General features: G+C 37.3%; 1 protein-coding gene across 50 annotated transcripts in view; it reads left to right on the top strand.

Annotated features, from left to right (window-relative positions):
* The window catches only part of RIMS1 (regulating synaptic membrane exocytosis 1), a 324,125-nt gene that overhangs the window by 187,183 nt on the left and 120,824 nt on the right, over positions 1 to 16,118 (top strand). For 23 of the 50 annotated variants that reach the window (XM_072999690.2, XM_078385861.1, XM_072999733.2 and 20 more), the window contains 6 exons: positions 1,511 to 1,667; positions 6,213 to 6,338; positions 9,397 to 9,459; positions 11,447 to 11,524; positions 12,961 to 13,074; positions 13,610 to 13,699. In XM_072999690.2, coding sequence (XP_072855791.2) covers positions 1,511 to 1,667; positions 6,213 to 6,338; positions 9,397 to 9,459; positions 11,447 to 11,524; positions 12,961 to 13,074; positions 13,610 to 13,699 — 628 coding nt within the window. The remainder of the gene's footprint in view (positions 1 to 1,510; positions 1,668 to 6,212; positions 6,339 to 9,396; positions 9,460 to 11,446; positions 11,525 to 12,960; positions 13,075 to 13,609; positions 13,700 to 16,118) is intronic. The other 27 variants (XM_072999951.2, XM_078385933.1, XM_078385946.1 and 24 more) reach the window with 6 other exon arrangements.

Below are 16,118 nucleotides of genomic sequence, written 5' to 3'. Positions count from 1 at the left end.
CATTTTCCCAACTCATACTTGAGCGCATCTGTCTAAATTAGCCTATTTATTCTAGCAAAGGAACCTGATTGCATTGTGCATTTTACTGACAAGTAACCCAAACATTTTCTCCCAGTATCCCTAAGATTTTAATCCCAACTGCCTTTATACTTTCTGTCAAATGCAACATGAATTGTTTTAATGAAAGCAATGTATAGTTTCCATTTTCTGTTCTTCTGTATAATGTATGTCGGTGACTCCTTGCTCATCTATATGACAAGAATACAGGTTAACCTCAATTTAAATATAGATTGATTTTTCCCTTGTCCAGCATTCTAAGAAAGTTTTCTGCATATGATACCACATATTTTTCATTCTGCAAAGCATCCCTGCAACATTTAAGAGAAGTGCATGCAGTTTGCTTTGAGTGTTTATGAACTTTTTTGTTATATCTTATGCACTTCCTTCTTCCCACCTACATACTCTAAATTTTTCAGAGATGTACAATCTATCATCCTCTGATGAAAAGGGGTGATTTGAAAGGTTTTGTTGCTTACTTGCCCACCGTGTTTTGACCTGATCTGGGGGAGTTCAAAGGTGGTTGTCCTTGAAGTCCATTCGATTTGTATGACCCTTTATAAAAAAAATTTGTTGGAAGAATTGACTGTGGAGTCGATGTTGTGCACCTCCTTGTGGAAAAGAATGACAGCTTATCCTTACATTTGTGCACATGTAGTTCTTCCTGTGGAAGGACAGAATGTTGAATATGTATCCAGCAATAAGTAACAAGTGGGTTTTGCTGTTGAAATGGAAAGTCTTATCCATGTGCTTGCCTTCAGCGTTTAGGTCACTAAAACAGATTTGCTGCCTCAGTGACATTTGAGTAGCTTTCTCACAGACATGTTTCTTTCTGCCTTTCCAGTTTTGTCTTTGATACTAAGGCTAAAGCGAACAAGAGTAAATCATGTTTGAGACAAAGAAAGTTCTGTAGGTGGCTTTACATGAACAATATTGGGTCAAATGACTTCTATACCATACTCATGTCAGCAGGTAATTTAAGTGAAACTGCAACGTGGGCTTCAATCCTAAAACAATGTACTTCTAAGCAATTCCATAAATTGCAGAAATTTTTACCAACAGCATGAGTTCGTTGTTGTAGCCAAACATGCAGTTTCCTTTAAAAACACTGAAGAATTGAAAAAGTGACCCTTGTGGCAAATAATATCTAACCCTTTAGGTATTATATCTGCTCTTACTCACTTTTTCACCCTTGGGAATTTTTTTCAGTCTGCACGTAAACTTCTTGTATGTATGTTTGTACCTCCCCCCCACCCATGTACATTTAAATATACTGTAATGCTATTTGTTAGTCCTGGCTGCATGATGTTTGGGGATTTTCACTAGTTATAATAACTGCCTGAAAATCCTGTAGTCAGTGAAACATGACTTGGTCAGAAGAGACTAGTCCAGACACAAAAACTCGTTGCCACCGCTGATCTGAACTAATTCCATTTTGTTGCCCTTTTACCAGTAGGGTATAGGTCTAGCACTAGAGAAAGTAAATCTACAACGTTAACTGTGCCAGAACAGCAAAGAACAACCCATCATCGTTCCCGATCTGTATCTCCTCACCGTGGTGACGATCAGCGCAGGACTCGTTCTCGTTTACCAAATGTGCCATTACAGAGGTAGGTTTAAAAAATGTAGCTGCTTTTGCCATTAACCCAGGTTCGGCACAATCCAGTCAAAGTGATGCACTTTTGAGGCCTTCTGGTTATAATGGCAGAGTTCAGCATGCGCATAAGTCTCTCCCAATGAAATTAAGAGGAGTTAACAGACACCTAACTATGGCTAGATTTTAACCCATTGTGATTATAGGTATATGAACTTGATGTTCTCCTTGAGCATCTTCACACAAAGCCCCTGTGTATGCTGATTTTCAAACCATGACGCAACTCCTTCTGACGAACCATTTGTCTGGAGCAATCTGCAGGGAATCATACGATGCTTTATTGTTCCAGCTGTTTTAAGGAAATACACAGTACTGAAACTACTTTAGTGGATTTCGGTAGTATGTAGAAGCAGAGAAGAATGAAATGGAAATCTCCAGTAATGGCTTTCTATGCAGGTTCTAATATCAAGGGATAAAATGGCAGTTCATTTTCTAGAATCAAGTATACCACCATACCACATACCATAATTTTCAACTCTGGATTAGAGTATAGGAATCTGAGCAGTCCTTTTTTATTTTATTTTTTATTTTTTAAAAAACTAGGGATAAGGTAAGGAGTACAAAAGGTAGAGGGGGTTATGGGGGGAAAAGAGGGAGAAGAAGAACACAAAATGTACTGTCATCCAGTATTTTTTGTAACAGAGTATGTACTGCTATCCAATACTGTTTCGCTACTCTACAAGTCCACCACATATGGTAAAAACTTCCCTCTTGTGCTTCACACTTCCAACAAACATTTGACACAATTGACTAGATAGGCGGGGTATAAATGAAATAAATAAATAAATAAATAAATAAATAAATAAATAAATAAATAAATAAATAAATAAATAAATAAATAAATAAAATCTTTGACAATTTTCCGGAGTCATATCCCACCTATAAAACATCTTACATATGTTCTCCTTGAAATTGACCGATTTTGTAAGCCTTAAGGTAATTTTCTATATTTGCAACCATTGATCAATATCAATATTATGTCCTATATTTTATGCCCACCTAATCATACGTTCTTTTACCATCTCATCTTGCATTTTAGTTTCAAGCAAATAATCATACATTTTATTAATTATTTTACCATTTGAGCCCAGCAGAAGTTTATTGAATATCATTTGTTCTGTGTAAAAGCCCTCTATTTTATCTTTTCTATTACCTAGATTCCACTTGTGCTCTGGACCACCAGTCTAGATATATGTTTTATGTTTCTAACTCTTCTTTGGACCTTAACTCACAATCATTTTTTAATAAATCTTGATAACTTAAAAGTTTCGCTTCTGTCATGAGGTTAGGTTGTGTAAAGGCCTCTATGGATGATACCCAGCCTGGTGTTTTTTGGTAAATCTGGTAGATGATCTTTATCCAAGTCTCTAGTAGGGCTCTTCTTATCATATGCGAGTTGAAACTTTTCTGCTCTTTATCTTTTTTGTACCATAGAAAAGCATGCCAACCTAACTGTAAAGCATGTCCTTCCAACTTGAATAGTCTATCATTATCTAAAGATATCCATTGATCGCAATGACCAGATAGGCGGGGTATAAATAAAATAAATAAATGAATAGATAAATTCCTTTATCTAGACCAATACACAGGCTCTATAATACAATATCCAACCTGGAAGACCAAGACCTGCTCTTTGTTTGGCATCTTGCATTGCTTTGATTTTAATTCTTGGTTTTTTAGCTTGCCACACAAATCTCATAATTGTCTTATAAAGTTCTTGAAAAAAATGACTGTTTTCATATTATGGGAATTGTCTGAAATAAAAATAAAATTTTAGGTAGAACATTCATTTTGATGGTTGCTATTCTTCCCATCAACAATAGCTGTAATTTGTCCCATCTCTCTAAGCTGTTCTGTATCTCTTTAATTAACTTCATATAATTGTCTTTGAATAATGTACTAGTTTTCTTTGTGATTTGGATCCCTAAGTATCTGACTCTCTTCTCTTCTTTGAAAGTTAGTCCTTTCTATTAATTTCTGTCGTTCTTGCTCTCTCATATTTTTAACAAGTATTTTTGTTTGCTTTTGGTTTATTTTCATGCCTGCCACATCACCAAAATTCATCAGGTCTTCAACTGAGGCCATTGGATCCACCAATATAATAACTAGATCATCTGCAAAAGCTTGGAGCTTAAAAGTCTGACCTCTTACTTTCAGTCTTTTTATTTCCTTTTTATCTCTAACTTGCTCAGTTAATATTTTCAGAGTAAGAATGAATAGTAATGGAGAGAGTGGGCATCCCTGTGTTGTACCTTTCTGTATTTGTATTTCTTTTGTCAACTCTCCATTGATTCTAACTTTTGCCTTTTGCTGGATACAGCTTTAATTAATTTCAAAAATCTTTCTCCAACTTGTAGCACTTCCAATTGGTGTAGCATAAAATTCCAATTCAGATTATCAAAAGCTTTCTCTGTATCCAAGAATATCATAGCCATTTGCTTTTCCGGGCGAGCTTCATAGTATTCCAAAGTATTTAAGATTATCCTTATATTATTTTTTTTGTCTGCCTTTTTGAAAGGCAGCGTGATTGGTCTTGATGTATTGTTTGTATTAAGATTCTTTTCGATCTAGTTGCCAACATGGTTGCATATATTTTGTAATCCATGTTTAGTAATCCATGTTTAATTTTTTTACTCTCCGTGTTTTCCTTATGTATGAGAGAGATTTTCGCTTTGGACCACATTGGTGGCAATTCTCCCTTTTCTTCAACAAATTCCAATATGGTTTAAGCAATACATTTTCTAATTCTTTGTAATATTCAGCTAGAAGACCATCTGGGCCTGATTTCCCCCGCCCCCCCCCCTTTTTTTTTTTTTTTGCTTTTTGCTTTTTGAGGGCTTCTATAATTCCTGCATATGCTAAATTTGCTTTGCAAATTTAAGTTTCTTTGGAGTTTCCTCAGTGAGCAATATATTTATCTGGTGTTGTACTAACTTTATCTTCTCTTTCAGTTCTGTATTTGATGGATTTTGTTTCAGCTGTACTTCATCTGAAGCTAATCTATTTTCCAAAATCTTATATTTTGGAATCTGAGCAGTCCTGAGAAAAATTCATGCACCCTGTATACGCTGTGGGCCACAACAGACCTAGAAATGGCCTGAAATGGCCAAACATTTTAAAAATTCAACACCAGAAGTGTCATGATGCGTATTTTAATTTGGCAGTTTATTACCACAGCATGCCCAGAACAAACACTTGCATCTAGTTGTAGCACTATAAGGAAATTCTGTTGCCTACCCATTTTTTTCTAAGGCAGAATGGTGGGTGGCATAATCCCCATGATGGTTTATACCTTCATTTATACCCCAGTGATACAAGGTTTACAGCAGTGGTTCCCAACTTCCTGAGGTTTCTGGGAGTGCCAGCCCAAGAACACCGGGATTATCCAAGGCTGGGAACCATAGGTTTACAACATTAAACCATCTAAAATTGGGATATGGGAGGGGAAACTCTGCCATTTTCAGCAACTGGAAAGACTATCACCATTACATTTAGCTAAGTATGTATTATAGCATACACTTCACCATGATTCCTATTATGAGAGTTTTCTCCAGACAAATAATGCACTACACTGAGTTGCACAATTTAAAGAATGTTGCACAATTTAAAGAAGTAATTCCACAGGGGGATATGAAGTCCCAAACATCATAGACAGGTGATCTGTGTAACTGCGAAAAGCAAGGACATACACCAGCCACCACATAATGGTGTATGGTTTTGGTTCTTTTATTTCGTATGCGTGCTTCCATCCATTGAGAGCCAGTATGGTGTAGTGCAAGAGTGGCCAGACATGGCCCCCAGGTATTGTTGGACTTTGTCTCCTAGACGTTCTGGCCAGCATGGCCATTCATTGGATGTCACAGTTGAACAGCATTCTGGGGACTCAACATTGGGAACCACTGGGATAATGGGTAGAGTGTTCATCTGGTAGGCTAGGAAAAAACAAGTTCATGTCCTGATTCAGATGTCAGACTCATTGGATAGTCTAACTCTCAAGCAAACCTGTGAAACATAAATATTGGCTTTAAATTGAGAAAATTGTGGTGTTTAGAGGAGGAGGTACGAGGGAGCAATTTAGAGGAAATAAAGAATAAAAATAAAATATGTGCATTATAGTTGAGTGGTTCACAGAGAAGTAGTAAAGAGACAATTGTATATCACTGTTAGCTGAGGTATTTAAGATCACAGAAGAAGCAGAAAAAGGTTTACTGTTTTTTTTACAGTGACAAAGCAGAAGAGACTTTCTTTCTGGTATCTTGGTATGGATGATTGGCTGATTGGAAACAGCAGCTCCATTATTTTGCCAATTGTAAAGATCACAAGGAAGATTAACGGAATAGAACTGTATTTTTTTTAAATTGTATGCCATACGTGTGCCTTCCTTTCCAGCCAAATCATCAGTGTTGACAGTTTCTATTGAATGTGTGAGATAATTTGACTAGATTGTGATATTTGAGTAGAAAAACATTGTCATTGTGTATCCTTCTATAAATATTTCCAGGAGTTTAGATGAAATTCATCAAATGAGAAGGTCACGTTCTCCAACTAGACACCATGATGCCTCCCGAAGCCCAGTTGATCGCAGGTCCAGAGATATGGATAATCAGTATTTGTCCGATCAAGAGAGGTATGTTTTTCATTTTAAGAGCCTGGCTGTGATAGATTATCTTTGTATTTCAGTCTGCATTGGAAAGACTTTGACTAGAATAGGGGTGATTGCCTATGCCTATAACAATACCAACAACAGAAACAACAAGAAAAATGTATTTATTTAAAGCCTTACAGGATTGTGCTTGAATCAGATGTATGTTTGAGAAGCAAGGCAGATATAAATAAAGTAGAATTTAGTTGATAATTTTCTTTCATGGTGCAAATGGGATGGATAGCAAAAATCAGATAAAGGGCTTTTTCATGTTTAAGTACTTGCAAAAATATTACCATAGACTAGCATTACTAATATGCTGAACCATTTAATTTGGTAAGGACAGATATGTTGCTGTGTATCTGAAAGGACCACACATTCTGTATATTGAGAGAATAAAAAGAATATAAAGAATATAAGACCATTGATCTCAAGTGCCAGGCCATTCCATGGCAACCACATCTAGTTGTAATGACACATAGTATTGTTCAGTTCATCTTTTCATCTCTGTTGTGTTGAAGTTGTAACATAAGGAAGTGTAGGCAGAGCTGATATATGGGTTATCTGCAGGGCTGTTTTAATAGCATTTACTAGGTGTTCTGCTTTGATAATTTAGAACCAAATGCCATCAAAATCCATGTGTCTGTTATTGAGTCTAGACAAATGCTTTCATTTTATTTCTCTCATCAGTACTTGGATCAAAGTTGTGATTTTTGTTCTTTGTGAGGGCTCCCTTATCCTGTTTTACTGTTTTTACACACACACACACACACACACACACACACACACACGCACACGCACATGCACACACACACACAAATGTGCACTCATTTTAACTCAATTTAGTTGTAAATTCAATTATTTTAACTGACTAGGCCAGATGTGGTGTATGGTGGTGCACTTGTGTATTCATCTTATAGGGTACATAAAGTCAGTCAACAAATGCCATCAAGGCCACTTACCATCTTCACACTTTATACACACAAATCAGGCTCTTAATCAGACAGTGGCCAAAATCTTATTTATGATGCCAGCAAACATAATGCAAACATAGAACTTTCAGAGGCAAATTGCCTGTAGTTAAGAAATTGGCATAGACATTGTCTGTTACGCACCAGGCCATGGCAATTCAGTGCAGAGCAGATAATGTCTTCACTGGCTTCTTAATCTGAGACCATCACCTCCAAAAGTTATGCTGTTTGAGTTGCAGTCACAATAAGATTTTGGCCAACAGGAGCTACTCTTCCATAGCTATTCTACCTTTAGTAATAATCTTTGTGCCCCCATGAAATACTGCAGCACTTAAGATCTCCATCTATAACTGGAATGTTTCTATAGAAACTAGAAGTAGCTCTTTCTCATCCTCCTCTTCTGCAGTGTCCTCACTGGTTGAAGTGGCAAAAGGGAGTGCCGGTAGGAATGACAGTAACTCAGACCAGAGGTACCCTCGTTCAAGTGACGCACTAGCATAAAATTATTTGAAATCAGAATAAGGAATAGGGACCCTTCCTTCCCTTTCCCCTTTCTAGATGAAGAAAATTATCAGTATTGCTACATAGTCACAATGTATTTCAACGAAACGTCCTTAGGCTAATTCTGTCAAAGTTAATGCTTCATTTATGAAAATGTGTTCTATTTTCATTATATAAAGCAAACATCCTGTCCTACCAGGTGTCTGGTTTATATTTGAAATTTTAGGCCTACTTTTGTGAGGAATGCTCCATTAGCACCCTACTGACACTTCTAAGACTCTGTGGGTAATGCTTTAGCAGATAGCTGTATGAATTACAACACACTTTTTATATGTATTTATTCCTTGTGACATTTGCCATGAAATGTATGTTTTTCTGACCATACAATAGCATACAGATAACACAGTCTCTGAACTTTTCCGTCTTTCTTACCATAGTATTTTACTGATTCTTTTGAAATCCCTTTACTAACCTTACTCTAGTGACCTTGGAAATTTATCTTTGGCTTAAATCCAATGTAACACTAATGGAGCGAAAACCCCTTCTAGTGTAGCACTGCATCTTTGCACAAATGTACTGCAAACAATACTGCAACCTTGTGTTCCAAATTGCATAACCACTCGTGCAACAGAAATTTGCACAAACTGTCAATGCATATTCACTGTTGCAACAGATAATGGCCTAGTGAAATTGTATCACTAGATACAGGCTTTTGTTGTTTGGTTTAATAGAGGACATGTGTGTATATCCAATCTTAAAATTAAAAGTATCAGTAAGACTCATGGTACACACAGAAGCTGTTTTCTTCATTGCTGTCTCTGTTTCCTGTGTAATACATACCTCATTCCAGTTAAGAAACCTGGGTCTGGACTAGAACATTGAAATGTGAATTAAAGGGATGTTAAAAATGTATGATGACTTATTAATGTAATTTTTTTTTATTTTTAAAAGAAGTGTTTGACTTAAAAATGTACATAGATGTTAACTCCAGAAATAGAGGGGGGGAAAGAAGCTCCTAGCAATATATGTGTATAAGATGAATCAAATTGATAGCAGTCTGAACGCTCATTATACTTAGACTAGGAAAGAGAACCATGCTCTTTGTTTATGCTTCCATACGATGAGCCTGTTGCCTTCTTTCTCTATATCAGTTATACCTGTTTTAAAAAAATGCAATATTACACAAAAACCTGCCAGTTGTGAATTTAAAAAAAAAAATCTGGCAAACTCTCATGAAACGCTGCACAGTCCTGTGTAACGTTGTACTGCTTAAAAAAACAGAGCTTGGGGAATTCTTCTTAAAGATGTATTGGAGGCCACAGGATGGGATCAGCCTCCCGGAAGGACTGCTGCAACAGCAGAGGTACCTGTCTCTCTCTCTCTCTCTCGTTTTAAAAAGAGGTGTTGCAGCATGCCTTTCTCTGACTCCTGTCAGGGTTAACGATCTCAGTTCAAAGCCTTTCTGGTTTATTTATTTTTTATGTTTTCATTTGCACATCATGGCATAATTCATGCCATTTAATGCTTCATATTTATATCTGTTTCATTCATCATCCATCCTGTCTGTGCAGTGAGCTTCTTATGCTGCCCAGGGCAAAACGAGGAAGAAGTGCAGAGTGCCTACATACCGCCAGGTAAATACAGGCCTTTGATAACCAAAATTGCTTATGGATAGTTCTGGTGTACTGTGTGTGTGTTTGTTTTCTTATTACTTTACAAGCCATTTCTCCCCTAGTCTCCTCCTGTAGAAGCCCTGTATTCTACAAATGCAATGTTGCGCATGGAATGCTATGCGTCTAGGTGCTTATTTTTACATGCCTGTTTATATATTAGCATCAGTGGACAGAATTAGAGATGGGAAGAGTTAATTTTTGAAGAGTACAGTTCACAGAATGGCCCAGTCAGCTTGTGCTAGCTGGGGTATTCTGGAAGTTATAGCCCAAAACAATAATTTTTCCCCATCTCTGGACAGAGTTATTGTCAGCCTAGTGTATCCAGATCTGTGGGTTTGTATATTTATTCCATATATTCATATGTGCCACAAGGTCTGAATTGCAGGGATTCTGCTGTAGAGGAGTTCAATGTTCTTGCACTGGCCAGTAGTGGTGGAAAGATTAAAATCAGTCATTCAAGCAGTATGTTACAAAAAGCCTTCAGATGTATGGCAGAACCATTAATTTTATGTTCCGTACATTTATTTATTTATTTTCCTTTTCAATTTTTGTGTTTTTATCTTTGGTTCTGTATGTTATGCACACTAGAAATCTTAGGTACTAAATTAGATGCCCTCATCTACTGAGAATCTTTGTGGAGCTTTAAAGCATGCTCCGAGCTCCCAGCCACCGGAGGGCGTGACATTTCTTTTAAAGAAAGTGGACGTAGAAAAGTGGTCTGGCAGAAATATAGATAACTCCAATTCCACATCCCATCAAGCTCCACTGGAATAAATAATAATCAAATATTCTCCAACAAGTTTCTCCAGTAATATATTCCATTGTTTCAAGGCATAGACTCAAGGGGAATTTAGTCTTTTTCTTGATTAGCACCTTAATTGCGAGGCACTTTGAAATTTATGGGACTTTCAAAATCTGTTTATGATTCAGCATAGGGATCTAATATTCAAAAAAAGAAAACCTTACTAATCTTATAAAACTTCCACAAATGGGACAGAGTGCCTAAAGCAGAAACATCTCATTAACGTGTCTCCTTGTGCTAAAGTACAATAGTGATAATCAACATATTCTCTAATTTTCAGCCTCACAGAGCTCTGCTTCTCTCTTGCATGAACTTTGCCGTGCATGTTTGTGTGATTCCACCCCATGCACGCTGGGTTCCATCACAACCGCAACCTAACACAGTCGCTGCGTCGAGGAGGAAGGCAGCTGCATGCAGGGAGACAGAGATGCACACACACATACACACGCCCAGCTTAGAGGGAACTTTGGTGATAATGTTTAAAGTGACAAAATTCTACTCCCCCCCCCCCAATAATCACCTACCCCAAGCTGCTGCCTCACCTTCCTTAATGGCAGAGCCTGCCTACAAACTTAATCATGTTCAATTTGTTAGAAGTTACGAGGGTATATTGAAAAGTCTTTCCAACTATTTATTATTTTTGTTTTTTTCTCCAAAATATAATGATGTCATCCTCACATTTGATAACACATATTTTGGAATTGTTCTCAGATTAATATGAGGTATATTTGTCACTACTTTTGATAAGCTATATTTTGAAGAATAAAAAGCAAAAGTGAAAACTTTTCAATATACCTTCCTAACTTTGGAATTAAACCAGGGCAAGAACATTCTGGCAGTGATGTTAAAAAAAACAACACCTTTCTAGTACAGTAGAAGTTATAGGATCACTGATTTTGGAGTGCTGCTTTTCAGTCTCTATATGTTTCAGCACATCTTCTGTGGATTCTTAAAATTATAACATTACTATAAAGATCCTTTATTTTCTTTATCAGTAATTCTACCTGCACAGCAAAGGCTATTTTAAAAAACTGCTTTATCATAACTTCATCTTTTTATCACTGCTTTATCTGCATTTGTATATTTTTGTTTCTTGCATGGACCTTCCTCCACACCATGCCACTTTTCATTTCTGCTACATTCAAGAAATTCTATTAGGCACTATAAAACACTACCACCCAAGATGCCTTTATTTGAGAATGGCAGTTATTGGAATATTTACAGGTAAGAAATCTGTCATGCTATGCTAAACGTCTTAGATACATTTAAAAATCCATTCCAGAACAGCAAGACAATGGAAACCACACTTTCAAAAAGTATCAGTCAACTTTTACATATAGTTTCTCATCTGAGGTCTATAACAGTGGGGCCACAAACATGAAAAGAACCACATGTACACAACATTATTGGAAGAAAACAGATCATGTATTTATTGGTTACAGCTGCCAATAGTCAGCACTGGTGTCCAACATTGGCCCTCCAGATGTTCTTGGACTACAACCCCCAGAAGCCTTCACCACCACCTCTCCTGGCCAGGATTTCTGGGAGTTGGAGTCCAAGAACATCTGGAAGGCCAAGGTTGGACACCACTGGTAGAGAATGGATTTGTGTCAGATGACCTGGCTGCTAGCTAGTGGTGAACCAAAGTGATTGGAACCAGGATTAACCATGTGGGCATTTGCCACTGTGTGGCACTGCCTGTCATTGTGGAGCAAAAAGTGCACAACCCCCCAAGCTGGGCCAATGCAATGGCTGTCCTTCCTGTTCCTCCCCAAAGGGAAATCCCCTACTGAACCCTACCCCCCTTTGGTTAGATATGCCATGCCCACAGGCACAAAGATATGACAAAGAGAAAAGAAAAATCCAGTGCCCAACAAATACATTTACTCAAACCGACAGAAACCAAGGAAGAATGAGAGAAGGTCCAAAGCAGAATGGGTATTCCAAGCCAGGTGTGTTGGTGATATATCCCACAGACAAACTGGACCTCTTCCCTCAGGTCCACTTGTGGAGACAGACCTGCCCCTGGCCCCTCTGATTGGGAAAAAGCCTATGAAAACCAGATTAGCCTATGGGAGGGAAACTCCTGGCCACACAAAATGGAGGCAGCCATGCCTCTCAGCCCTTCTGCTGGGCAATAAACCCAGCTGCCCACTAACTCCAGGATAATTGCTTCTTGTTTTAGTACTAGTATCTGGGACTAAAGCAGTTTATGGGAGGAGTTACCTTGTCATGGAGCAAGAACACATACACCCTAGTTTGGAGCACAGGCTACCATTGCTTATTAGGTAACAAAGTAAATTTCTGCTAGGTACAACACCATAATACAGCTTGAGCACACCACGTAATTACATCTAATCATTCCCAGAAAATAATTTCCAATCCTGTATAAGAGAAACATTCAGTAGTCATCTCAGAAATAAAAGCCACCTGATGCTCTTCTCTTAAACATGTATATTAAGTCATAAACCTTTAATAAATACATATAGGACTGCAACCTTATGCCCGGAGTGCCTGTTGTCTAAACCCACAGTAATGTTTTCCAGCATTATGGTTTAATTTTTATCAAATTTTATTTCTTTGTGTTTTTTTCCACCTGTGTGTTTTATATGTGAAACTTACATTTCTTTCTTTTTTATAAATCGTTTTGCTACATGAAGCTCAACCCTGCCTGCATATGTTAAGGCCAAATCTGTGCTTAGTCAGGATATTTCACTTCTTCATAATTGCCTTAATTCACGAGTACCGAGGTTTACAGATGGACTGTTGGTTAGGTAAGGTTTCAATTAGAAGTATCCTTTCCTATCATTTTAGTGTAATGCATCTGCTTCACTGTAAAATATATTTTATCCCAAACCAACAGTATTCCATCACCCTGTGTTGTGGTATTTCTGAGAAGAAATAAAGTTGTAATATATTGTTTAAGCATTTCCTTCTTTCTTTTTTCATAAGTTGATATCGGCCAGTCCCATTTTCCATGGCTGAGTTGCAATCTTGCCTAGGACAGCCAACTGAATTGACTTTCTGGGATCTAGATTGCAGCTTTAGGGATCTGTGGTAACTTTATGCAGCCCAAATCAAACATTTGCTTTTAATTTATTATTTTTTTTGTTACAAGTCTCAACATTCATTCTGCCAGTTCCATTATATCTTTATTAGACCATTGTGACTTGACATCTTATGTAAAGAGAACATTACTTTATGATTTAATATCTAACATTGTACTCCTTTCTTTGTTTCTTTTTTGTTTTTCCTCCTCCTCCTCCTCCTCCTCTTCTTCTTCCATTGGATGCAATGCACTGGCACTAGTGAACTGCAGCCCTCACTTGACAGGGCTAGGAGTGCTAGTACCAACTGCTTGAGGCCTGATACTAGTTTGCATTCACCAGAACAAGAAAGGTATAAAATAAAGAATTCTCTATTTCTTGCCATCTGTGCCGGTAGTCTGTACCAGTTTGTTAGTTTTGCCATATCAGTCTTATCTTCATATGCACTTGTTATTATTCATGTTCTCCTTTGATATTTGTGGACATTTTTGGTTGTATATCCATAAGTGTCACGTTAACCATAGGTTGGTGTTGCTCACAGCAGCTTCTGGCTTCTTCAGTTCTCTTGCTCCATGCGCTTGCTCGCTCGCTCGCTTGCTCCTTCTTCCTTTCCCCTTCCTCTGCCTCCCTCCCTCCCTCCCTTCCTCCCTCAAGCCTAAGCCATTGTTTGAAAAAGTCCTCAGTATGCTGATAACAACTTTTCAATGTTAATTGAGATAGTTTTACTGAGCTTCATTTTTGTTGTTGCTCCATCTGACAAAGTGGGCTTTCTAGCCTAGGAAAACTTGTCACTATAAACTTCTTTGTTGTTAAGATGGCAGAAGACTCTGTGGTTTTCACTTGATTGTCAGTATCCATAAACAACAATAATTCATGATAACTACAAATAATGCTTTCTTTCTAGTTCCTACCTATTGAGAAAACCTTCTTTTTAAAAAAGGTTTGGCTCTCCCTGGTCAGATATTTATTTATTTATTTATTTATTTATTTATTTAATTTGTTTATTTTTTCGATTTATATCCCGCCCATCTGGTATATTCTACCACTCTGGGCAGCTATTGGCTGATTTTTATATCGGCTGGCTGATTGACACAAGTCTGGTTTCCCAATTCTGGCTACGCGAGTGAAGCCGTAGCTAGTAGAATGAGACACTGTTCATTCAGGGTTATTGTTTTTTATTACGTTTCTCAACAATTTAAAAAAAATATAGGTCTCACATTTAAATTCAGGCCTCTGAATAAATCAATTTTCAGATGCTGTTTTAATCTTGTAATTGGTTGTGCCTGCTTTTAAACATATTTGTAAGCTGCCTTGAGTCCCATGAGGGAGAAAAGTGGGAGTGTAAATTAAATATATGAATAAATAAAATAAATGAATACCTTGAATTTTTGGTACTGAAACATTTCAGCAGGCTTATATTTAGACGTGACTGTGTTTTTGAATTATTATTTTTTTTTGAAATGTTCAACATTGACAGCATTTTCACTAAAAATTTGAGACATTATTGTGGACTTCTTGCATTTACAAGATAAATGGGTCAAATTCTTAGTGTGTCAAAATGTAGGCCAGTAAGCTTGTATCTAGAGCATATTCTGAAAAGACATGATTTGATTCTTCTGATGAAACTCAGTCTTATAAACTGCCTAAAATTTGCCTGTTAAACTACCTAGAGTAGTCCCATTGAAATCAATGGCATTTAAAATAGTGTGACTAATCAGTCTTATTCACTTCAGTAGTCTACTTTAGGAAGTACTTGTTTCTGATTTATCCCTGTTGTTGGCTATTTTGGGCTCCTTCCTTTTGGGGTAGAACTAGAATAAATTTTTGGTATCCTTAGATTAGAACAAGCAGAACATAAAAAGCAAAAACAAAGCAATACCCTAAAACTTAGATTTTTTGAGAGAAGAAGAAAGGAAGTGAACTGTTGTCACAAACAAGGATTATTCTTGTACAGTTCCATTAAAGGCAATGGAGCTCAAATATTGTTTGCTCTTTGAAGATCTGTTTCATAATACTGGTACCTACTAGCACCATTGGCAAGAATACAATTGATATTGAAAACCAAGTTAGTAACAGAATAGCGACAAGAAGTTACCCAGCTTCAAACTGAGATCCTCACTTTATTTCATGCAGTCACTGCAAAAAGTGGTTCGGAAGTCATCTTCTTAATAAAACTGCCTTTGTCAACCCATGGTTGGCATGAATCATAGCTGATAAAATATAGTGGTTTACGGTTTGCACTGTGACCCAAGAACATTCTCCCTCTTTTCCCAATATAGTTCTTAGTTGTATGAAGTCATGTTAAAGAACCCTCTTTCAGAAACATTTATTTTTCTCACATTCCGTATCAGTAGAGTTGTGGAACTTGAGTCCGGGAAGAAGTAGCACTCTTTGCCCTGATTTTCACATCTTACTAACCTTCTTGGGAGTAGGGTTGAGGAACAAAACCAAAGGTTTCTCTCAGATAGAAAATAAGAATGCCTGGCCCTTTGTTCAGCTTTTAGCCTCTCTCTGTCACACTCTGGAAGCTCACTGTTAACTTTTCCTGTGAAAAAAAAAACAGAGCGCATGAAGAGGAAGGAAGATAACTTTTTATTTTATATTACTATAAAAGGAAATCAGAAATAATCTTAAGATGCTGTTGTTGCAGTGATTCAGTGTGAGCTGAGGCACAGCATATAAGAAGGTGTTCTGATGCGTCAGCCCTTTGATTACTATGGTTGAAGTTCACCATGCACGCTGCTTCTACGTTTGCCCAAGTTTAACCATGG

The sequence above is a fragment of the Pogona vitticeps genome, chromosome 1, assembly GCF_051106095.1.
Source record: "Pogona vitticeps strain Pit_001003342236 chromosome 1, PviZW2.1, whole genome shotgun sequence".
Taxonomy (NCBI): domain Eukaryota; kingdom Metazoa; phylum Chordata; class Lepidosauria; order Squamata; family Agamidae; genus Pogona; species Pogona vitticeps.
The sequence above is the reverse complement of the archived record's forward strand: the minus strand, read 5'-3'. Positions and strand labels throughout refer to the sequence as shown.